Here is a 25,607-nt window from a genome sequence, read left to right as displayed (position 1 = left end):
TGTGTTTTTCTTGTCTAACTGTTGCAGTATAGGTGAGTGTTTTACTTTTAAGATATGCAGAGCTGTGATCTAAAATGGTCCTTCCTTTGCCTTCCCAGCACATGTGCTGTTTAATATTTTTAAATTGTAGGCCTGAAAATCAGTAGTGTTAACTTGTTTTGTTTTAAATCCATTTATCTAAGAAATTTTTAGTGACCATTTCTTTATGCATTTATTTGCACTGTCTTTATATTTTTGTTGAAAAGTCTGGTCAGAAACTTTTGCCAATTTTTAAAAGGAATTTTTGATTTAATCAATAGGAAGACAGTTCAGCATCTAAGACATCTGTTTTCACTTCACTCATTCCTCAAGGACTCAACTTCTTTCTTTGCCATTTGGAACTATATGTTTTGAATACTGGGAAGAAAATTGTTTTTCTAAAATTGTATTCTATGTAGAATGTAAAGTCCACTTGCATGATACACTTATAAGGTTAACCTACGTTGCTAACATTCTCCACCATTCAGTTTAAGCTGAAGTATTCAATAGTATATTAAGTGAAATCAAGGTCTGTATTATTTGTCAGTTTTTCTGGTGTAAATACTCTCATCATCATCACTTTCAAACTTCCAAAGTCATAGCACTGAACATGAGCCTGATTAGATATTTCAGTAGCAAATCATTATATTTTATTTCCAAGTTATTGATACAGTAGGTACAAACATGCTCAAGAACATTCATAATAAAAAAGTAAAATAATTGGGAAGTGGCAAGTTTTAATCACTTTTTAAAAAATTTTGATGTTAAGTATAATTGATCTAAAACATACATTCAAAACTGTATCTTTATTGATTTCAGAGAGGAAGGGAGGATAGAAACATCAGTGATGACAGAGAATCACTGATAGCCTGCCTCCCACATACCTCACAACGGGGATCCAGCCCCTCACCTGAGCATGTGTCCTGACTGGGAATGCAACCGTGACCTCCAGGTTCATAGGTCAGTGCTCAACCACTGAACCACACCGGCCAGGCTCTCCTCAGCTTTTAAAGGATCCCAATTAACCTGAAAGGGGGCAGCAATGAGCAGTGACAGCTCAGCCTGGACTAACCCCTGAACCTGCGCTAAGGCCTCCCTTTCTGATTCCCCGGTGAGCTCACAGCAGCCCTCCCTGGCTCATGTATTTCCCACAATGTTTCAAGGAGCCCCGCCTAGTCTCTCTGCTGTTCCTTGTTCTATCCTAAGCCCTAGTTTCTTTTTTTTTTTTTTTTTCATTATCCCCAGCTTTAATAAACGTTCCCTCAAAATCTCTGAACTCCTGTGACATCTTTTCCGCATGAAGTCAAGAACTCAAACACCACAGGCCCAGCTGGGGGAGACCCGCTCCAGGCTGGGTCCTGCTCCCTACAAGTTATGCCTGGGACACCCTCCTACATAATAAAAGACGAATATGCAAATCAACCAAAGACGAATATGCAAATCAACCAAAGACGAATATGCAAATCAACCAAAGGGCTTAAGGACGGCCACTATGATGCACACGGAACACCAGGGGCAGACGACCAATGCAGCGGCGCCCCCTAGTGGCCAGGGTGCTCCCACAAGGGGAGCCTGCTCAGCCGAAGATGGGCTCGGGATGGCAGGCGCCTCTCCCACGTCAGCGGCAGCGCTGAGGAGGTGGGACTGTCGGTCAGACATCGCCCAGGGCCCCTGGTGTGGAAGAGGCAGGCCGGGCTGGGGACCCCCTCCCTCCCCCTGACCATTTCCTGCACCGGGGCCTCTAGTCCTCTACGAAGACAGCAAGGCGGACCCCGCTGCCTCCGCGCCACACCTGCCGGCTCCCTGGAACCTCGGGCTGCCGAGAGAACCGGGGCTCAGCTGCCGCCGCTGGGCCGCAGTGTGCGGGGCGCACGGTGTTCCCAGGGGTGCACGGTGTCCCTGAGGGGCCCACAGGTGTGTGGGGAGCACAGGTGACACTGGGGGGCGTAGCCTGAGCGGTCCCCTCGGCGGCCACCCATTCCAGGAGCGAACCCACAGCCGCGGGCGGCGAGGGCGCGGGGGAGAGGACGGAGCGGGCGCCCCCAAGGACCCCCAGGCTGCCAGGGCCACGGCCGGGCTCCCGCGGCGCACGGCAGAGTCGCGACGGCGCGTGGGGCTGCTTTACGACAGGTCGCGGGTCACGGGTCTCGGGGCACGCGGGCCCAACGTGCGCTTTCCCCCGGCGGGGCGGCCTGTCAGGGCTGCTGCGCGGTGGCTGCCGGCGGGCGGCGTGGGTCCCGGCGGGGCGCCGGAGGCCGCTCTCCCAGGGACCGCGGCGTCGGCCGGGGCGGGGCTGCGGGACCTGACGCCGGCGGGAGCCGAGGAGTCCTGGGCGCTGGCGGCGGGGCGCGGGATGGCGCGGGCGGCACAGGTGAGCGCGGCGGGGACCCGGGGACCGACTCCTGCTCCGCGGCGGTCGCCCACCCCCAGGCGCGGACCCGGGCGGCCCTGCCCCGGCCCCTGGACCCAACGCGGCCGGGCGGGCCGGGCCGGCAGCCCTCCGGCTCTCCCCGGCTCACTAACCCCCCGGCCCGCCCAGGCGCCTCCTCCCCCCACGGCCGTGGCGAGGTCAGGCCGGCGGGCGCGTCGGGGGCCCGGCGACAAGCCCGGAGCGGTCGCTGCGGCCAGTGCCTGCCGCCGCCACCGCCACCGCCGGACCCTTCGCCGGCCGCCCGCTCAGACCCAGCGGGGAGGGGTGCGAGGGGTGCCGCCGGGGGCCCAGCTCCGGTGCCGCGCCCCGTGAAGGGCTGACCTCCTCCCTCGCCACGCATCTCCGGGAAGCGTAGGTCTCCCCTGGGTACCGTGCCGGGCGGGAAGGGAGCCGGGGGGACGAGGCCCCTGGTGACTGGCTCGGACCCAGGGGGCCAGTTCCTGTCGATGGTCAATCCGCCAGCGGAGCTGTTGGAGAGACTCGGGAGCTGAAACATGCCTTCAGCCACTGGGCCAACGGGAGGCTCGTGGATGAGGAGCTCATTGTTACCACCTTGGCGGGCGGGGATCAGCGTGATGGGGCCCCGGAGCCACTGGCCTCCCGAGGTGTGCCCTTCGCATGGCCGGCCGCTCTCCTTTCCTGTGGCGCTCCTTCCCCTCAGGGAAGGCTGCGGGTGCTGGGAGAGTGGAGGAAGGGGGGGGGGTGAGCCCTCGGGGGTGCCTGGGGACGCCTGGGGGTGTTTGTTTCTCTTAGAGCCGTGGTCGGCAAACTGCGGCTCGGGAGCCACATGCGGCTCTTTGGCCCCTTGAGTGTGGCTCTTCCTAAGCCTTAGAGGCAAGCAGGTCCATCCCATAGGAGGACCCTAATCTACACTAATAAAAGAGAAAAATGGTAATTGGCGTACCAGATATCCTTTTCATTGGCTAATCAGGGCTATATGCAAATTAACTGCCAACTAAGATTGGCAGTTAACTGCCAACAAGATGGCGGTTAATTTGCATATGTAGGCACAATGCAGGGAGGCGAAAGGGAAAGCAGGAAGAAGCCCCCTGCCACTGACAGTGATTGGAAACCCAGGGGGGAGCTAAGAGCTGGGGGGCAGGGCAAAGGCGGCCCTGGGGCTGCCTTTGCCCTGCCCCCCAGCCATGATCAGAGAATCAGGCGCCTTTTCCGCCCTGGCCAGTGATAGCAGGAAGTAGGGGTGGAGCCAGCGATGGGAGCTGGGCACGGTCGAAGCTGGCAGTCCCGGGAGCTAGGGGTCCCTTGCCTGGGCCTAAAGCGGAGCCCACGATCGCGGGGCCGTTGCAGCTGCGGGTCCCCGCTGCCCGGGCCGGACACCTAGGCCAGAGGCATCAGGCCTGGGCAGGGGCGGAGCCTGCAACCGCGGGGAGCTGGGGGTCCCCTGCCCAGGCCTAACACCTCTGCTGGAGGCCTCAGGCCTGGTCAAGGGGCCGATCCGGTGATTGGTGATTGGAGGGTAATGAGGGTCAACTCCTCTGGCCGAGGCATCAGGCCTGGGCGGGGGGGCGGAGCAAGGGATTGGAGGGTGATGGGGGTCAATGCCTGAGGGCTCCCAGTATGTGAGAGGGGGCAGGCTGGGCTGAGGGACACTCTCCCCCCCCCCCCACCCAGTGCACAAATTTCGTGCACCGGGCCCCTAGTTAAGTTAATAACAATGTACCTACCTATATAGTTGAAGTTTAAAAAATTTGGCTCTCAAAAGAAATTTCCATCGTTGTACTGTTGATATTTGGCTCTGCTGACGAATGAGTCTGCCGACCGCTGTAAGAGGTAGTTTTTCCGGAAACTCAGCCTAGATCGCCTTGGGCTGGCGGTGCTTAGGTAGTCCTGTTGCCCGGAGACCCAGCTGCTGGGCTGCATTCCTGCAAGGGCCGTCCTGGTGCCAACAGCAGCTGCCAGTGTGAGGCCTGAGGAACCTGTGCCCTTTCCATGCCAGAGTTCAGACAACTGCGTGCCACACTGACAGGATGCGTCTGCTCCCTTACAGCCGGAGGAGCCTGCCATCCTGGCCCAGAGCCCAGGAGAGAGAGAGACACATGGATTTGTTGTTCCACTTACTTGTGCGCTCATTGGTTGATTCTTGCATGTGCCCTTGTTGTATTGTAAATCAGCGAGCTAAAACAGAAGATGCCGTAATCAATAAGCCAAATGAATTTGGAGTCTTAAGCTAGTGGGCTCAGAGGAAATACTGCTTTTCAAATTCTGGGCCCCACATGGAGGAAGTCTTCCCTTTTAATACTTTGTCCAGCTCTTTGCCTTCCAAATTTGGAATGAGACTTCGGACCTTCTGAGAAAGAAGTCCTGTGTGCCGGGAAGGGGCCGTGAGACCATATCCCAAGGCCTGGCCTGGCGCCAGCACTGACAGCTCTGTCTGGAGCATAGTTTCTGGCCTCTCTGGAATGGGAGTAGTCTTATTTTCCCTATTATTTAAGCAAGCAAGTGTTTACAGAATCCAAAATAGCAGGGTTAAAATTTCAAACAGCAGTTTTTATATAAGATGGAGGTTACTATGCTTCACGCTGATCAGGAATCAATCCGGGACTTTCTGGTTCATAGGCCGCTCAGCCACTGAACCATGCCAGCTAGATGACTTCTTTGTTTCATATATATATTGATTACAGAGAGGACGGGAAAGGGAGAGAGAGAGAGAGAAAAAGACAGAGCAAGGCATGATTTTGCTTACAAGACTTGGAGGAGAACGTGACAGCCCACACTCACTTTATTATTGTTGAGTCAAATCAGTCTTAACATTGTTCATTTTTTAAATGTTTATTGATTTTTTAGAGAGAAAGGAAGAGGAAGAAACATCAATGATGAGAGAGAATCATTGACCAGCTGCCTCCTGCATTCCCCCTACTGGGATAGAGCCCCTAACCTAGGCATGTGCCTTGACCTGGAATCAAACCAGGGATATCTTGGTTCGTGGGTACACACCCAACCACTAAGCCACGCCGCTGTGCACACTATTCTTTTTTTCATTGCTGACTCTATTACAGATGTTCCCAATTTCCCCCCATACTCCTGCCCCTTTTTCTCCCTCTACCCTGCCCCCACTGCTTCTAGTCCTCACCACAATATTGTATATGTTCATGGCCTATGCATATATGTATGTACTTTGTTTAAAATGTTTTATATTGAATTTAGAGAGTAGAAGGGAGAGGGAAGGTAGAAACATCAATGATGAGAGAAAATCACTGATTAGCTGTCTCCTGCACCTCCCCACCCCCACTCTGGAATTTAAGCCTGCAACCCATGTATGTGCCCTGACCTGGAAAAGAGCCAGTATCACATGACCTCATCATTTGTGGAATATAATGAACAGCATAAATTGATGAACAAAAATAGATTCAGAGACATAGAAGCATTAAACAGACCATCAAACTTCAGAAGGAAGGTGGGGGTGGGGGCGTTAAGAGATCAACCAAAGGACTTGTATGCAAGCATATAAGCTTAACCAATGGACACAGACAGTAGGGGGTTGAGTGCATGTGCTGGGGGGTGAGGGTGAGAGTGGCCGGGGAAAGGTCAGTGGAGGAAAAAGGAGACATGTAATAATATATGTAATACTTTAAACAATAAAGAAAAAGAGTAAAAATAAATAAAAACCAAAGAAAAAAAGAACCATGACCTCCTGGTTCATAGGTCAAGGCTCAACAAATAAGCTGCACCAGCTGGGCTACATTATTTTAAAATTTAAAAAAACTCATGTATTTTTTGTTGACTCAAGGCCTGCTGCGCCAGTGGGGTCCCTCAGCATGGCCTGCAGGGATGGGGTCAAAGCTGGCAGTCCAAACCCCTTGCTGCTCCCGCCTGCCACTCCTGCTCATCCCCGCCCCGCTGCGCCTGCCAGTGCCACCGCCTCTGCTCAGTAGGTTTGCTGTCACTTTACTGCGGTCTTTGGGCTGCTGGGCTGTGGCAGCCAGCTGCACCCGTAGGTCAGCTGAGTGGTGCTCCCACTGTGAGAATGAACACATTGAACAGGGCGCAGCTCCTGCATTGAGTGGCTGCTCCCTGGTGGTCAGTACACATCATAGCAACCAGTCGACTGGTCTTTTGGTTGCTTAGGCTTTTATATATATAGACTAGGCCCAGTGCACGAATTTGTGCACCTTGAAAGGAGCTGTGGGCCACGAGGCTGAGGTGGGCACGGGGTGGGTCTCAGTCAATCCTCCACACCCCTGCCCAGCCCCTCCCACCATAGCCCCACTCCTGCCACCGCCTTTCCCGTGCGCTCATGGTGCTGCCCCGCTCGCATTCTTTGACAGCACAGAGCAATTGGGGCCGGGGCCGGCAGCTGCCACTTGCACCCATTGAAGGCGCTGAGTGATTCGGAATGGTGTCGGGCACAGGCAGCGAGTGCCGGCTGCAGTTGTGAGCGTGGCTGGAGCCAGCAGTGGTTGTGAGCGGCAGCTCCGGCGCTGGCAGCGGGTGCGACAGGCAACTGCTGGCCCCGATCACCCCTCAGGAGCAGGGGGAGGTGGAGAAGCCCTGAGGGGCAATCGGGCGGGCAGCCACTGCTCACATGCTGACGGCGCCGAGGATCAGGGCTGGCGCTGGGTGCTGGCAGCGGGTGCAAGCAGCAGCTCCAGTGCCGGCAGCAGGTGCGTGTGGGGCTGGCGCTGGCAGCAGGTGCAAGCACTAGGTGGGAGCAAAGAATTTTCAGTAACCACCAGAGACTTGTCCTGATGATAGCAACCGGTGCCCTGCCTTGGTCTGGTGCCCCCGTTCACCTGCTCCACCATCCTGCCACATCAACGCCCGCCATGTTCCACACTCTGCTGCCCGCTGCCGACACCTACTGTGTTCCATGCGCGTACCTGGTGGTCAGCATCCGTCATAATGACAGGTTGTTTGATTGTCCCGCCCTTTTATAGGCTATATAGATAGTATTACAGATGTCTCCCATTTCACCCCTGTGTATATATTTTGTGGATCTCTTGTATTTCTCCCCACCCTCTTCACCTTGGAGAAGTGTCAGTCTGTTCCAGTTAGCCAGGCCTCTAGTCTGATCTTGTCCCTCCCCAGGCGTCACTTGCTGTGCCACAACACCTTTATTCCCCAAGTCTTTGGCTGGGATGCAGGTACTCCCCCTGGGCTGTGGAGAAAACTACATTACCCAGAAGGAAATGCACCCAAGTGGACGGAGCAAAAGGGCATTTGGTGTCTGCATCCAGTTAGGGCAGGATTTCCACCTTCCTCTTGGTGGTCATTTTGACCTCTTTGGTCTTCACAGATTCACAGGCTTAAGTTAGTGCTCCTGAGTAGGAGAGGTTTGAGAGGCACAGTCCCTGCTGTGCAGGGTGCGTCTGAGTCTGGTTGAGCCCTAACAGACGGAGATTGATGTCTCCGAGCCTCCCAGACTGTCCTCTGCTCACGCAGCCGGACCCCATTTAATCCTCCAGGCTTGGGGGCTGGCACCTCCCAGGTCCTGCCGCCCAGGTCGCAGCGCTCAGAACGTTAAGTCCCTCGTGGGTGACACATGGTGTGATGGGGGGAAGAGTAGGCTGCAGTGCCACCTTGTAAGGGCCTGATGGTGGGACTGAACTGGGAGGATTCGGGATACCCGGGCCTGTGTGGGTATAAAGGCAACAAAGAAGATGAGGTGAGGTTTTGCGTGAGGATTTTTACTTTCGTTCTCAGAACGCTGGGGCCATAGATGTTAGGGTCGCCGAAAGAGGAACACACGAGGCCAACAAGGGAGAAGAATCATGGATTTATTAGGCCACCTGGAAGGCCCGAAAACGGTCCTGTTGGGGGACCTGGGAGGCAGAAGCTGCTCCCGAGGCTGCCACAGCGTCACTTGCCTGGTTTTGCTGCTTTTCTGGGCCTGGAGCTGAAATGCAACTGAGGCCTGATGTGATCCTTAGGGAGGAAAGGTCAGGGGTCTTAGTTGCCTGACTAGTTATTTGCTAGGGGAGGGTAGGTTACCCTGGGGAAGAGGGTCTTGTTTTCCAGTTTTGCCCCTTGCTGGCATCCAGAGCTGTCTTGTAGGTCTTGAGACAGGATTTCAAAATAGGATAGAGCAGTGGTTAGGCCCCCGATGCCAGTTACGTCCTCTGCTGTGATGCCCAGGGTTATGAGGGGAGGGATTATCTAAACTGCCCTTTTGTGTCGGATATGGTGGGTTACGGGGACAGGTAAAGACTGATTATTGGGGTCTACGTCTACATTAGGTGAGCAATACATGAGAGAAAGGCAGAATCTGACGGGTCTAATCTGGTGGCTGTAATAGGGGATTCCAGCTCATGTGATGGAGGTATTCCGGGGATGGGTTTTAATCTGGAAAGGTGGAACCATGGGGTTTGCTCTGATAGTTTGGCTGCAGTGGGGTGGTTAGGAGTACCTGATAAGAGCTTTGCAATTTGTTTTTTGTTGTTGTTGTTGTTGTTGTTGTTGTTTTAAATATATTTTATTGATTTTTTACAGAGAGGAAGGGAGAGAGATAGAGAGTTAGAAACATCGATGAGAGAAACATCGATCAGCTGCCTCCTGCACATCTGGGGATATGCCCGCAACCCAGGTACATGCCCTTGACCGGAACCGAACCCGGGTCCCTTCGGTCCGCAGGCCGACGCTCCATCCACTGAGCCAAACCGGTTTCGGTGAGCTTTGCAATTTGGATGTAAATTATTTGATGGGTGGATTTCCTTTAGGAGGACACAGTCCCCTGGCTGTAGAGGAGTAGGGGGGATGTCTCCCATAGAAGGTGGAAGCAGGACTTGGTCAGCATGTTCTCTCAGTAATAACTGGATAAGATTTAAAATGGGGACATAGTCTCTGAGGGGGGTCTCTGTTGAAGGGATGTTTCCTAATAAGATGGGTCTTCCATATATGAGTTCAGAGGGACTAAGACAGGAGGGTGCATGGGGGGGGGGGATGTGAATAGAGGTAGGAGAGTAGTTTAAGGTTCTTTAGTTTCAAGAGTTAATTTGTTTCGGTGGGACTTAATGAAGGAATTTGCCTTTTTTTAAAAATTAAATCTTTATTGTTCAGATTATTATATTTGTTCCTCTTTTTACTCCCCAAAGCTCCCCTCCACCTGGTTCCCACCCCATCCTCTGCCCTTACCACTCCCCAATGGCCTCATCCATAGGTGTACGATTTTTGTCCAGTCTCTTCATGCACTCCTCTCACCCTTTTTCCCCCAGAGAATAGTCAGCGCACTCCCTTTCAATGCCCCTGATTCTATTATAATCACCAGTTTATTCTGTTCATCAGATTATTTATTCACTTGATTTTTAGATTCACTTGTTGATAGATGTGTATTTGTTGTTCATAATTTGTATCTGTACCTTTTTCTTCTTCCTCTTCTTAAAGGATACCTTTCAGCATTTCATATAAAACTGGTTTGGTGGTGATGAACTCCTTTAGCTTTTCCTTATCTGTGAAGCTCTTTATCTGACCTTCAATTCTGAATGATAGCTTTGTTGGATAAAGTAATCTTGGTTGTAGGTTCTTGGCATTCATCACTTTGAATATTTCTTGCCACTCCCTTCTGGCCTGCATAGTTTCTGTTGAGAAATGAGCTGACAGTCGTATGGGTACTCCCTTGTAGGTAACTGACTGTCTTTCTCTTGCTGCTTTTAGGATTCTCTCTTTGTCTTTTGCTCTTGGCATTTTAATTATGATGTGTCTTGGTGTGGTCCTCTTTGGATTCCTTTTGTTTGGGGTTCTCTGCGCTTCCTGGACTTGTAAGTCTATTTCCTTCACCAGGTAGGGGAAGTTTTCTGTCATGATTTCTTCAAATAGGTTTTCAATATCTTGCCCGCTCTCTTCTGGCACCCCCATAATTCGGATGTTGGTACGTTTGAAGTTGTCCCAGAGGCTCCTTACACTATCTTCATATTTTTGGGTTCTTTTTTCTTTTGGTTTTTCTGGTTGGGTGTTTTTTGCTTCTTCGTATTTCAAATCTTTGACTTGATTCTTGTGATCCTCTAGTCTGCTGTTGGGAGTCTGTATAATATTCTTTATTTCAGTCAGTGTATGCTTAATTTCTAGTTGGTCCTTTTTCATATCCTCAAGGGTCTCACTAAATTTATCGGCGGTCTAACTAGACTTATTGAGGGTCTTACTAAATTTATCGGCGATTTCTAGAAAATTCTTGAAAAATCTTAATAGTGTGGTTTTGAACTCTATATCCAGTAGTTTGCTTTCCTCCATTTCTGTCATTTGTGACCTGTTTCTTTGTCTCTGCATTTTGGCTGCTTCCCTGTGTTGATAGAGTGGCTTTGTGGGCTAGGTGTCCTATAGGGCCCAGTGGCTCAGCCTCCCCAGTTACCCGAGGTGGACACTCTTGGTGCTCCCCTTTGTGGGCTCCCCAGTGGGGGCAAGTGCCACTGGATGTTCAGAGTGGAGGAGACCTGTTGAGTTGTTTGAGATACGAAAGCAGGTCCATTATCTGATTGTAATGAAGTGGGGAGGCCGAATCTGGGAATGATATGCAGAATGGGAGCTTGTGTGATTTTGATGGAATTTTCAGACGCAGTGCGGAATGCTTTTACCCAGCCTGAGAAAATGTCTACGAAGGTTAAGAGGTATTTGGCATGTTGTTTTTATTATTTTTATTATTATTATTATTATTATTTTTTTTTTACTTTTTTGTGTGAAATTTATGGTTTCCACATTAAAAGATTTTTTGGAGGGGAAGTACTTTCTCTTTTTTTTTTTTTTTAACCACATGATGATTCTATACAGTTGCCCAGAGTAGGACACCATCATAAGTCATTAACATGCCGTGTGAGTTCTGAATAAATAAAAGCTACAAACCCCAAGTTATTTACAAAAATCTTGGGCAATAATATTTACAAACCTATGTACAAAAAAACAAATGTAAACAGTAAATGCAGCGTGAGCGTAATCAAAGGATGCACAGGGACAACCACTTGGGGTCAGTCTGCCGCCCAGTAGTTGGCACCAGCTGGCCCCCAGAATCAGGCCACTCAATCCTTCCTAACACAACTGGAGAGGCCCATAGAACAAACCAAAAAGCTGTGGGGGAAAAAACCAAGATGGCGGCATAGGTAAACACCAGAGATTGCTGCCTCGCACAACCACTTCAAAAATACAACTAAAAGACAGAAAGGACATCATCCAGAACCACAGGAAGGCTGGTTGAGTGGAAATTCTACAACTAGAAGGAAAGAGAAAAGCTTACCGAGACTCAGAGGAGGTACGGTGCGGAAGTAAAATACAAAGGTGCGGAGGTGCATGCGGAGCGGGCTGGAGGCGGAGGACGCGGTTGTTGTTTTCAATCGGGAGGGAGTCTCAGGCTCTGAGCTCCAGTTCCGGATGAGTCCCTGGGGACCCAGACTCAAACGGGAGAAACGGGACTGTGGCATCGGTCAGAACTCGAGGGCAGCTTTCTCTCAGAGGCACACACAGTGATTGCCGGGGCCTCTGAGGACAGGACTGAGAGCAGCCATACTGCTTGCTCCGCCTGCCCTGTTGATCCCCTGGGACCCGACCCCGCCCAAGCCCTGCACGGAGACTTTTGCATCTGAAAGGCCCGGCCCTTTGTAATCTGAAAATCACTTAAAAAACTGCAGCTGCCCAAGGTCCCAGGGCAACTTGCATTGCTTTACAGCTGGCTTCTGCAGGGTAGCCTCAGGGAGAGGCTAGATTAGCACCTCCTTAGATCCAAGAGCCAGTGTACCCAGTGGTCAGAGTGGGACCATCCAATTATAACTCCACAGATCCTTAAGGGACACACTCAGGGGGCAGACTCAGTGAGCACCAAAGCCCCACTGAAGCAAGTCTTGCCCCAGAAGGGTGTCTTCAGCACAGAAGTTCTCCCACCATAGACACAGCTGATTCTCACAGCCAATTGGCCTGGAGGTCAAATCCTCCCAGTGTTACCTACAACAATCAAGGCTTAACTACAACAAGACTGTGCACAAAGCCCACAAGGGGGTGCACCAAGAGTGTCTACATCAGGTAATTGGGGAGGCTGAACCACCAGGCCCTATAGGACACATAGCACAGAAAGCCACTCTATCAACACAGGGAAGCATAAAAAATGCTGAGACAAAGAAACAGGACACAAATGACAGAAATGGAGGAAAGCAAACTACTGGATATAGAGTTCAAAACCACACTTTTAAGGTTTTTCAAGAACTTTCTAGAAACCGCCGATAAATGTAGTGAGATCCTCTAGAAATCTAGTGAGACCCTCGATGTTGTGATAAAGGACCAACTAGAAATTAAGCATACACTGACTGAAATAAAGAACATTATACAGACTCCCAACAGCAGACCAGAGGAGCGCAAGAATCAAGTCAAAGATTTGAAATGCAAAGAAGCAAAAAACACCCAACCGGAAAAACAAAAAGAAAAAAGAATCCAAAAATATGAAGATAATGTTAAGGAGCCTCTGGGACAACTTCCAGCGTACCAACATCTGAATTATAGGGGTGCCAGAAGAAGAGAGAGAGCAAGATATTGAAAACCTACTTGAAGAAATCATGACAGAAAACTTCCTCTACCTGGTGAATGAAATAGACTTACAAGTCCAGGAAGTGCAGAGAACCCCAAACAAAAGGAATCCAAAGAGGACCACACCAAGACACATCATAATTAAAATGCCAAGAGCAAAAGACAAAGAGAGAATCCTAAAAGCAGCAAGAGAAAGACAGTCAGTTACCTACAAGGGAGTACCCATACGACTGTCAGCTCATTTCTCAACAGAAACTTTGTAGGCCAGAAGGGAGTGGCAAGAAATATTCAAAGTGATGAATGCCAAGAACCTACAACCAAGATTACTTTATCCAACAAAGCTATCATTCAGAATTGAAGGTCAGATAAAGAGCTTCATAGATAAGGAAAAGCTAAAGGAATTCATCACCACCAAACCAGTTTTATATGAAATGCTGAAAGGTATCCTTTAAGAGGAGGAAGAAGAAGAAAAAGGTACAGATACAAATTATGAACAACAAATACACATCTATCAACAAGTGAATCTAAAAATCAAGTGAATAAATAATCTGATGAACAGAATAAACTGGTGAATATAATAGAATCAGGGACATAGAAAGGGAATGGACTGACTATTCTTGGGGGGGAAAGCGGTGTGGGGGATGTGGGAAGAGACTGGACAAAAATCATGCACCTATGGATGAGGACAGTGGGTGGGGAGTGAGGGCGGAGGGTGGGGTGGGAACTGGGAGGAGGGGAGTTATGGGGGGAAAAAAGATGAACAACTGTAATAATCTGAACAATAAAGATTTAATTAAAAAAAAAAACACACAGCCCTAACCGATTTAGCTCAGTGGATAGAGCATCGGCCTGCAGACTCAAGGGTCCCAGGTTCGATTCCGGCCAAGGGCATGTACCTGGGTTGCGGGCACATCCCCAGTGGGGAGTGTGCAGGAGGCAGCTGGTCGATGTTTCTCTCTCATTGATGTTTCTAACTCTCTATCCCTCTCCCTTCCTCTCTGTAAAAAATCAATAAAATATTTAAAAAAAAACAAACACACACACAAAAAGTAGTTCTAGAAACAAACAAAAAAAGAACCAAAAAGCTGTGAAGCTGTCATTTAATTGAAGGACCAGAAAGCTGGTAGGAGGCTGCCACCATCTCCACCCCTCGTCTGAGGCACACGGAGGAGAAGACAGCACAGAGGCCCAGCTGTTTGTCCCAGGACTCACAGGCTCCTGCTCTGGGAGGCCAAGCTATGGAATGCTAACTGCTAAAGTAAAATCAGAAGGCGCAGTAATGAGACTGGAGAGCTCAGTGATCCTAGGGTGATGAGACTGTGTTCCCTAATTCAGTGACCTTCCTGACTGTCTGCCAGCAACAGGCCCAGGCTGTGTGGGGTGGAGTTGGGGACAAACACATGATCATGAGCACAAAGGTGCTTGGGTGGGAGCTCAGAAGGGCACACGTTGACCTGATTTGGAAGAGAACGTCTAAAAGATTTGCAATGTCCCAACTAAATCCTATCAGTACAGCAGGGTGGGGCTATGAGGCAGGTATGATGAATGGGTACTTCTCCATCCTGTGACCAAGTAATACATCACTTTGTGACCCACAAAAGTGCAATCGTGAAACCAACAGCACTACGGCGAGAAGAGAAAATAGCCAGTATTATCCCGCAGTCCTGGGACTGGGCAGGGCCCAGCAGCCACCACTGCATGCAGCCTGCCCTCTCCCTGCCAGCCCTAGGGAGGCAGACAGAGCCACGGGCTGGGCCCAGGCACCGAAGGGTGAGGCGTGGGTGTCCTGGGCTGTTGGAGGAGAGCAGGAGCCCCCATTTGGAAGCTGGGCACTCACACACTGAGAGGCAGCATACCTGGTGTCCACAAGGGGCGCGAGGAGCCCAGACCAGGAGGAGGAGGAGCTGGGTCAAAGCCGTTTACTGCCCCTTTGTCGAAAAAAGACGTATGCCCTGATCTAGAGAACTTTGTGCCATTGCTAGTCATCACCCCGCAGTTAACATTCCTTGAAATATAGGATTTTCATGATGCTTGGTCCTTTGCAAAATTCCTGCAAGCTGCTAATTTGGATTCTAAAGCCCCTACTTTCTGTAAGAGATCCCCCACAATGTTTAGTGCTGATATCCTAGCTGAAGGAGTCAGTGGACTGGTACCAAAACCATTTTGTATAGCTTTTGGTGAAGGAAAACTGTTCTCTGTTCCTTTGCCAACAGGAGTTGCTGGCAAAGAAAGAGACATCTGGACAGCAGAGTCCATCTTTTCACAATCTAGAGTTAGAGAACCGGGAGCCGACTTTCTGGTTACTTCCTGTTGTCTTTCCCGAACTGCTTGTTCTTGTCTTAAATCTCTTGCTTTATCCTTTAACCTCCGAACAGAGACCAATAAACATTTCTTTTCATCAAGTTCACTTTCTAAAAATGCATTCCATTCAATGGCCTGATTTAGCCTTTATTCAAAGTCTTCCAGTGAAACTATTGTTGCCCTTTTTGCTCGCTAGGTCGTCATTGGCCTGCTCCAGCTCTCTCACATACTTATGCAACTGCTCCTTAATGGCTCGAGTCTGACTTAAATCATCTTCTAATACTGAGCCCTGCTTGTAGCTCTGTGCATATTGGTGTTCTAGTTTCTCCTTTAATGCTTCCACTTCATATTTCAGTCTTTGGTTATCAGCTTGCAAGTCTATTTCTTTGTTCAGTCTGTACTAATTATGCCTCCAACTCTGCTTCTAATTCTCTGCTTCCTTCCTGAAATTCAACTAGCTCACTCCGAACTTCCTGGAAGCTTTGTTTATACTTTAAGGACAGTTCCTTCCAACAAGCAATTTCCTCCTTTAAACTTGAAAAATCTGGTATATCTTCACCATCCATGATCAAGAAAGCCTCCGACATATCAAAAGCGCATATTCGCCGCCACCCGACCGGCGTCTCCGCTCCGCTGGCCTCCCCAGGCCTGCCAGCCACTCAGCTCCTCTCCCCTCCACAGCCTGAGCTCCACTGCGCGAACCCCACCGCCCGGCTCCTCCCCACATGTCAGGAGCCGCCTGGGGCCCGAGGCCATTCTGTGACGCACCCATGTTGTTTTTAATAGGAGGCTTATGTGTGAAGTCAATCTGCCAGTCTTGTCCAGGGATTTGGCCCCTTGTCTGATGAGTGGGGAAAGAAGGAAGTGTGACCTGTGCTTGGGGAGATAGTGAGTGACAAGTAGAACAGGTTTTGGTGACCTCTTGCAGTAGGAAGGCTAGGCTAGGACATGTGCTGAGGGTTGTAGGAGTTGTAAATGTATCCTATACGCAGGGAATTGTGAATAGCCTGTAAGATATCACAGGGCCTGTCCTTTGAGGAAGGATATATTTTCCCTGAAATGTTAACCATGGATCTTCCTGCATAGCCCCAAGAGCTACTAGGGACTGAAGTTCCTCTGGAGTGTATGAGGGTGTTATATGGGGTATAGCTAAGAGTTGGGGAGACATAGGCTTCCTCTGAGCCACATCTTGGTCTCCTGTCTGCTCTTTTATTTTTCTATATTATGGGATCATTCCTGACTCAGAGTCCTTTGCAGTGTATGACTTTTAAGAAGGTTATAAAAGGGGAGAGGCATTCCTAAATAACAAGCAGGAAGACCTGTGAGGCTTTCAATGATTGTGTCAAGAACTGTGAATGAGCTCTGGAAATAAAGAAAGGATGGACCAATTTAAGGATGTAAGTAATAGGAGAGAGTCTGGGCTGCTTTAGCTTACTATGAGAGAAGGGGTTCCTTTGGGACATCAGGGGTGATCAGGTCTTGACTCACCAGTCAACACAATCCTTCCACCCATTCACAAATAAGCAGCTTAGCCAAAAATTAAACAATGAGCATTTACATTTATGAACACACTTTAAACACAGTCTTACTTTCAAGAAAATATACGAGAGACCATGGGTAATAACTAAGAGCAGGCAAATTAAAACATGTCTAGCAATCAAAATTCAGCATTCTATCCTATATAATAAAAGAGAAACATGCAAATTAACTGTCCCTCTGCTACGCTCAACCCAGGCCCACAAGCCAATCACGAGTGCATATGCAAATTAACCCAACTAAGATGGCAGCAGCCACGGAGCTGGAGTGAGCAGGAGGCTTTGGTTGCCCCCAATGATGGAGGAAGCCAAGCTTCCCACCTGCCCTGGCTGGCCCTGGGCTCCACTCAAGGCTACAAAGTTTTAATTATAGAAGATAAATCCCGGGAAAGAAAAGGAGAGGCTGGGAGCTTGGGTCGCCAGGGGGCATGGCCAGCCTGAAAATGGCCATCAGCCCTCACCCAGGCTGGCCAGGCACCCCAGCAGGACTCCCCCACCCTGAAGGGGCTATGGACAGCCTGAAAACGGCCATCAGCCCCTCACCCAGGCTGGTCACACCCCTGTGGGGTGAGGGACCCCACTGGGGGGCTTGACCAGCCTGCAAACAGCCATCAGCCCCTCACCCAGGCTAGCCAGGCACCCCAGTGGTGACCCCTACCCTGAAGGGGGTGTGGCCAGCCTGAAAATGGCCTTAAGCCCCCCACCCAGGCTGGCTAGGCACCCCAGCGGGGACTTCCACCCTGAAGGGTGTGTGGCCAGTTTGAAAACAGCCCTCAACCCCTCACCCAGGCTGGCCAGGCACCCCAGTGGGGACCCCCAACCTGAAGGGGGTGTGGCCAGCCTATAAACAGCCCTCAGCCCCTCACCCAGGCTGGCCAGGCACCCCAGGGGACCCCCACCCTAATCCAGGACACCTTCAGGGCAGACCAGCCAGCCCCCACCCATGTACCAGACCTCTATCCTATATAATAAAAGGGTAATACGCAAATTGACCCTAACAGCAGAAAGACTGGGAATGACTGGTCACTATGACACACACTGACCACAAGGGGGCAGATGCTCAATGCAGGAGCTGCCCGCTGGTGGTCAGTGCGCTCCCACAGGGGGAGCTCTGCTCAGCCACAAGCCAGGCTGATGGCTGCCAGCACAGTGGTGGTGGCAGGAGCCTCTCCCGCCGCCTCAGCAGCACTAAGGATGTCCGACTGCAGCTTAGGCCTGCTCCGTGCTTGTAAGTGGACATTTCCTGAGGGCTCCCGGGCTGCCAGAGGGATGTCTGACTGCCAGCTTAGGCCCTGTCCCCCCAGGGAGTGAGCCTAAGCCCGCAGGTGGACATCCCCCAAGGGGTCCCAGACTGTGAGAGGGCACAGGCCGGGCTTAGGGTCCCTCCCCCCCGAGTGCACAAATTTTTGTGCACCGGGCCTCTAGTTTTAAAATATTTAGATGTTTATCATTTAACCCAGCAGTGGTACAAAGCCTGTAAGTTACCAAAGACTTTGCAAAATTATTTGTAGGCACATGAGGCTGGAGAAAAAGCAGGTGGAAGAGAGAACAGGCTCAGCAGCCTGTTTTCAGGCCTCTAGCCACTTGGATTTAAAACCGTCACATTTTTCCTTAGAGACAACATGCTAACTAACGTTTGGGTGATAATGAGTTCAGCTTCTGATAGTAGCCAGACTGTTAAGTAAGCATTCCTAGTTTTGCAGTAAAGAAAGTTGTGTTCTTTGGGAAGGCAGTGGGGGGAGGTGAGAAGACTCCCAGGTAGGAGTAGTTTTCAGAGCATTAAAGGATCTAAAGGCTCAATTTAGGCCATTGAGACTTATCATTGTCTTCATGTCATATCATAGAGAAGACAGAAGTTGGGAAGTCAGAGGTGAGAGTACCCAGCGACTCTGAGAGAGTATTTCTTTTTCAGAGGAGGAGACAATCATGGAGGAGATAAGGCATTTACAGTCTAAGGAATGGCACATCTTTGTGGGGAGATAGTGAAGCTGAGGTAGGTGACTGATGTTTGGGACACCTGGGTTTTATGAGGGGATGTGCTGTAGCCCAGATCAGTCACCGAGGTAGAATGAGAAAAGAGTTTAGGGGGGTATTTAGTAAGATGCAGTGTAGAGGTGAGGTGGCTAATGACTGTGAGAGTAATCTGTCAACCCCATAACAGAGAATGAGGAGGGGAGAAGGGTCTCAGCGAATTCAGGCAGAGCAGAATAAGTGTTCCCAGTGTCAGTTAAAAAGGAGGTTGGCTTACCTACCACCAAATTGTTACCTGATGTAAGTCTGTGGGACCCTGTCAGAGCCTGGGCAGCTTCAGCCTTTGGTGGCCAGTCCCAGGAGGTCTGGGATCCCCAAGCAGATCCAGAGGGTGGTCTTGCTGGACTGGCTGAAGTCTGACATGGAGGGGCCAGACTGCAGTCTGATTTCTAGTGGCCTTCCCTTCTGCACCATGGGTAAGGTCCAGGCCAGGGTCTCGGGTTTGAGCAGGACTTGGTCCAGTGTCCTTCCTTGTTGCATTGGAAGCATGGGCCCAGAGATGTTTAGCCCCTGACTCACCCTTGGTTGGAGAACTGGCACTTCATTTGGGGTTTGTGAGAGTGGTGGCTAGGAGCTAAAAGGCCTTCATGTGGGCCTCAGCCTTGGCCTGATCTCACCTTTGTTTTTGGATATTGGTCGCCTCATCTCTATTATTAAAGACCTTAAAGGCCAGGTTAAGAAGGTCTTTTTGAGAGGTTTGTGGGCCTGTGTCTACTTTTTGAAGTTTATGGTGTATGTTGGGAGATGATTGAAATATAAAATGGGTGTTCAGAAGAAGGGCTCCCTCTGGCAAGGTGGGTTCTAAGGTGTAAATTTGTGTAAGGCCTTTGTGAAGCAGGAGGAGGAGAGCTGGGTTTTTGTCGGGGCCTTGGGTGATTTCATTAAGTTTGCCTTAATTGACTACCTTATGGGCAGCCTTTTTGAGGCCGACAATGAGACAGGCTATAGAGCCAGCGCCCTGGAGAACTGACTGCTAGTCCCATCTTGGGCCAGTTTGGGGGACCACATTAGCACCACCTAGGTGGCCACCGAGTGCTATCTACGGAGGGCACAGCATGCTTCTGAGCTGCTAGTCAGACGTGCTCCTTCTCTGGGGTTAGAGAGGATGACAGGATGACTTAGATCTCATGCCAGGTTAGGTCATAGGACTGGGCCAGGTACTTAGATTCCTTAGTAAAGGTGGTCGGGTCGGTGGAAAAGATCTGATATGCCTCTCAATTTGTGCGAGGTCGGACATGGAAAATGGAATGTGTACCCAGATAATACCCTCAGTTCCTGCTCCCTCCCTCGGGTAGAATGAGTGATGGAATAGAAGGAGCTGTTGAGGAAGGCAGTCATAGGGTAGCCTGAGAGCAAGTGTTAGGTGGGAAAAGGCTGTATTGGAGCTCGAGTTTTGGGATTTGGATTCTCAAGGGCTGGGGGAGAAGGTGGTTGCTAGTTAGGAGGGTCTGGGTTTTGGCAATCTACTGCACTTGAGGGAAGGGATGTGTAAGGGGATGGAGGTTGTTGGTCTGCTGGGTTGAAAGTAGATTCAGAATCAGAAGTATTAGGGGAATGATGTTTTGTGTGAAGGAGAAGTCTGATGGGTAGAGTAGGCCTGGACATAGGGAATCTCTGATCATTTTCCATTGCAGTGACAGCAATTATCTGTCAGTGGTTCTCAACCTTCCTCACGCCGCGACCCTTTAATACAGTTCTTCATGTTGTGGTGACCCCCAACCATAAAATTATTTTCATTGCTACTTCATAACTGTAATTTTGCTACTGTTATGAATCATAATGTAAATATCTGATATGCAGGATGTATTTTCATTGTTTGCGACCCACAGGTTGAGAACCGCCGATTAATGCATTAAAATTAAAAGTGCCATTTTTAGGCCATTGAGACTTTTCATCTAGTTTATATTGTGGCTAAACAGTGTTACAAAGGAAAATGATATAGTTGGGCATGATCTCCCCCGTGAGTGTGTAGAGGGAGTGTGACGTGGCCCACGAGAGAGGAAGGGTAAGTGACAGACCAGAAGCCCAAAGGTGACTGTTTAGGGCAGGCATCCCCGCAGCTAAACAAATACCATGGGAAGTGAGAGGTGACCCTCTGGACCCCAATCCAGAAGGGCCCAAAGCCAAATGGCTGATGATTCTTCTGGCCTAGCACTAGGACTTTAGAGGCGAGAGACATTCGAGAACGTAATGAGAGAGAGTGGGCAGAAGACTGGAGATGAGGGAAATTGTGGAATGTCACTCACCTAGAGAAGATTGGCTGGTGTGGGATGGAGGGTCAGCAAAGGAGAAGTAGAGATTCCTGATCCATTGTCTTCCTTGGCTGGTTCGGGAGGGTCTGTAAGGGAGGGAGGCCCAATCAAGGCCAGCAATGAAGTCACCCAAGTAGGCTTCGGAGGTAAGCCCAGGATGAGCTGCCATTTTCTACTCTCCGTGTAGCAAACTCGGAGTGACCAAAGCTGGGGCGATGTCTCCCCATCCCCATGGAACCCTCTCAGGTTTCGGCACCAAATGTTAGGGTTGCTGAAGGAGGAAAGCATGAGGCCAAAAAGGGTGAAGAATTACGAATTTATTAGGTCATCTCGATACCCAGATGAGCTGAGCCCCAAAATGGCACCCCCCCCCCCCAAAGACAGAAGTTTTTAAAGGACTCTAGGCAGGCTTTTTCTGGGTGGAGAATTCTCTGTGCAGGTCTGGATTCTGGGAAACTCCAGAGGGTAGAGAGGATGGTCTTAGCAAGTGAAATGTGGTCTAAGCAAGTGGAATGTCCATTGTGAAGTAACCTAAAGGTCAGTTCCCATGGGAGGGGATATCGATTCAATTATTTGATCAGACCCAACAGTAAATGGTTGTAAAAAAGAGGGACATTTTCTGAGGTAGGGTTCTACCTTTTCCTAACATTACTCAGAGGAAGAACAGACTAGAAGACAGAGGACAGCAGGTGTGGACAGGAAGGAGAAGTTCTGTGAATGACAAGGTAACCTGCAAGAGTGTACACTGAGGACTGAGCCCTGAGATAATACAGGCATTTCGAGGTCAATTGGCCTCTGTGCTGGGCAAGGGTACTCAGCAGCCTGAGCCCATACCTGGCAGTGGTTGCCAGGCTCTCAACAGACCATTTTCTTTCCACAAATTCCTGCCAGTGCTGAATCGATTAGGTGTACGGTATTCTGGAGCTTATTTCAGGGCCCCACACACTTGTGGCCTCTGAGAGAGTGGTGTGCTGGGACTGTCTACCGCTGTTGTGACGTGGGTACTTTGAATGGACACAAAGCTTAGATTCCTAAGGCCAGGACTAGGGCTTCATGCAGTGGACCTTGTTTTTGGCAACCAGTGTAATGAGGGCGAGGTCCTCTAGGTTCCAGAATGTGCAAGGCTTGGAGTGAAGAGTGAGCTGATTCAGGAACCGGCAGGTGTATTTTTTAAATATATATACATATACATATGTATGTATGAATACATATATATATATGTATTTTAGTTGTAGAAAGGAAGGGGGAGGAAGAGAGACAAAGAAACAGTGATGAGCAAGAAACAAGGATTGGTTGATGCCTGCACAACCCCTACTGTGGATCCAGCCCACAACGCAGACATGTGACCTCACCAGTTAATGGGTCAATGCTCAACCAACTGAGACACATCAGCCAGGACTGTAGATCACTTTAATATAAGGAATCCTTGTCGGGATGGTAATGGTGGTAGTAGCTCAGAAGGGACAGTGTGAGCCTGAGGACTGGCTTTTCTGCTGGGGCCACTGTTAGTGGGAGGTGGGTGTCACAACACAGCATAGGGACAAAAGTTGTCATGTAGAGTGTTGGGAAGGGATCATCGTTTTGCAATGGCCAAGGCCTTTAAAAGATGAGAGGACCTGAAATTAATTGGAGGTCGAAGAGTAATTCAAACAAGATGAGATTGGATTGGTACATATTAACTTCTCTAAACACTCAACAGGATATTGGTGTAACCCTTGGTATGGCCTGGCTGTGGGGATAACAGTCAGGCTTATGGGTTAGCTTAGAACAGCGGTTCTCAACCTGTGGGTCGCAACCCCTTTGGGGGTCTAACGACCCTTTCACAGGGGTCGCCTAAGACCATCGGAAAACACATATAATTACATATTGTTTTTGTGATTAATCACTATGCTTTAATTATGTTTAATTTGTAACAATGAAAATACATCCTGCATATCAGGTATTTACATGACGATTCATAACAGTAGCAAAATTAGAGTTATGAAGTAGCAACAAAAATAATTTTATGGTTGGGGGTCACCACAACATGAGGAACTGTATTAAAGGGTCGTGGCATTAGGAAGGTTGAGAACCACTGGCTTAGAGGCTTGAGTGGTCATCTGTGAGACTCACTAAGCATGCTAGAGAGGGCCAGCGCGGCTGGGACTTAAGATTAACGGTTAAGAGGAGAGATGTTGGCTGTGACTTGGAATGGACATCAAATGCAGCAGCAGGGGAGGTGGGCTCTGGGTATCTGAGATCTGATTGTGGTTCTTCATAGGTTAGATTGAAGGAAAAAACAGCCATGGAGAGAAGCCCTCATAGAAGAACTCAAGGCTGCCTCTATGAGTGTGGACTATCAGAGTCTGGACAGTACTTGATCCTGATGGAATTTGGCAAGCATTCTCTAGAGCAGTAGTTCTCAACCTTCTGGCCCTTTAAATACAGTTCATCATGTTGTGACCCAACCATGAAATTATTTTCGTTGCTACTTCATAACTGTAATGTTGCTACTGTTATGAATCGTAATGTAAATATCTGATATGCAGGATGGTCTTAGGTGATCCCTGTGAAAGGGTCGTTCGACCGCCAAAGAGGTCGCAACCCACAGGTTGAGAACCACTGCTCTAGACCATACATGCTGAGTAATAAGTAACAGGACAAGGATGTGATGACTACGGGGGCCAGAACTGTAGGAGTGCAGGTGTGAGAGGTATGGTAGAGAGAGTGTGAATTCATGGCCAGAGCACCCTGACATTGACATAAGAGTGAATGAAGGGCAAGTCTACATCTGGAGGTGTCTCAATGATAAAATAAGGGGAATTTTAGGGTTACTGCCTGAAAAGAGGGGTGTTTTGGTGCTACCAGCCAGGTACAGAGCTTAGATGACATTTATCAACCCACCTGCCTGTTGTTGTTGGGGGCTGACACACTAATTGTTAGGAATACATCAGTGTTACCCAGGCTTGAAACTCTCCACTGGTATGGGTAAGGGAGAAGGGTAAGAGAGAAATGCATTATAGAGCTGGTAATCTATAATATTGGAAAATAAGGTAATTAGGAAACAAACTGTCCTCACTAGGGCAAATTTGTATTACCTTTGAAGTTGTGCCTCTGGGAATGAAGCTGTGTGAGAGGAGTGTTGTTCAAAGAACTATGTGCAGCAAGTGGTACAAAGCGATGGCCTCAGCACCTTGGGATTAGAGTCAAGAGGGTGAAGTGTGATGCCATGCACTTGGTGTCTTTGAGGAACAATCTGAGGGACTACAAGAATATTGCCTGACAATACCAGGATCAAATCACTCACATTCTCTTTATGGCCAACATCTCTTTCTATCCTATATTTTTGACACCTACTCTATTAACAAGAGGCAGTGTGGCATACATGGGAGGTCCAAAGCTCAGGTATCTTCTATCAGCTCAACTGCCTTTATTGTTGTGGGAAGACAAAATATCAGTAGAAATATTAGATGACAGTGGCTTTCATGGGATGAAGGCCTGGTATATTCTATGCTGTATGGAGTGCAGAGAGCTGATGGGTATGGAGGGTGGGGAGTATGACAGGCTTGGGATGTTAGAGTTAATCTGATCATGGGCTGAACTGTCCTCATTATGACAGGATGTGAACTTTGAGGACGTGGCCATTGTCTTCTCTCAGGAGGAGTGGGGGCTCCTTGATGAACCTCAGAAACTTCTCTACTGCGATGTGATGCTGGAAGTTTTTGCACTTGTATCATCTATAGGTAAGTTCTTCACATTCTCCCCGTGTCCTGAGATGATCTCCGCTCTTCCTTTATTCCTCAGATGTAGGTTTTTCTCTCCTACAGCAGACCATGGGCTCTGCTAATTTCCCCCACTGTCATGTCAATGTGCTGTGGCTGCCATGGGTGAGGTCTGGTCAGAGCCCTGAGTGATAGACTCCACAAACATCCCTAACACTAGCTGCCTCAGACAGGGCAGGATGTGTCTGGGAGTCAGGAGTCTTAGAGACAGCTGCATGGGTCCCACTGCTGTTCCTCTCCCTGGGAGGGGGGACTATGTCCAGATCCATGGCTTCCATTTCTACCTCCTTCCTCTTGCCTTGGTGACTGCCTGTGCCAGGTTATGGCCTTTACTTACATGTACCTTGAGCTGTTCTTACAATTTCCCACTTAAATTGTTGTTTGTACTATTATCTTCTATAAATACTATTGTAAGCCAAATTGCTGTAGGCCAGCGCTGGATGCCCATCTCTGTGGTCTTTCATTAATACTTGGAATTTTTAGGTTGTACATATTTGTAGAGAACAATGTGCAGGGAGAACCCTGGTTTTTTACAGGGTGAACATGCAGGATGGTTTCAGAAGACCTGGCCCTGTTGAGTTGCAATTGTGGGCTAGATATGATATCAGGGTGTGTTTAGATGATACCAAGCCCCTGCTCATTTCCATCAGTGTTTAGATGCAAGGACCATGGGCAATAGCACATTTCTACCTTTTCTTTCCCAAACTTGATACTGTGCTGACTTGTCATTTTACCTGTGACTTCCTAGGTTTTGTGTACCTTCAATTGTGTGGCCTTTTTGCCTCACTCTTCATCCGCATTGCTCCATCTGCAGCATTCTCCAACA

At 49.4% G+C, this 25,607-nt stretch overlaps 1 protein-coding gene and 1 pseudogene across 1 annotated transcript in view; one reads left to right on the top strand and one right to left on the bottom strand.

The window, feature by feature from the left end:
- Positions 1 to 2,188: 2,188 nt before the first annotated feature.
- Positions 2,189 to 25,607, top strand: part of LOC132222889 (zinc finger protein 660-like) — a 30,802-nt gene continuing 7,383 nt past the window's right edge. The window contains exons 1-2 of the mRNA XM_059678242.1: positions 2,189 to 2,389; positions 24,619 to 24,742. Coding sequence (XP_059534225.1) covers positions 2,372 to 2,389; positions 24,619 to 24,742 — 142 coding nt within the window. The 5' untranslated portion in view covers positions 2,189 to 2,371. The remainder of the gene's footprint in view (positions 2,390 to 24,618; positions 24,743 to 25,607) is intronic.
- LOC132222729 (nuclear distribution protein nudE-like 1) lies at positions 13,974 to 15,874 on the bottom strand (annotated as a pseudogene).

Source organism: Myotis daubentonii, chromosome 21 (assembly GCF_963259705.1).
Source record: "Myotis daubentonii chromosome 21, mMyoDau2.1, whole genome shotgun sequence".
NCBI classification, from domain to species: domain Eukaryota; kingdom Metazoa; phylum Chordata; class Mammalia; order Chiroptera; family Vespertilionidae; genus Myotis; species Myotis daubentonii.
This window is presented reverse-complemented; position numbering and strand designations above follow the sequence as displayed.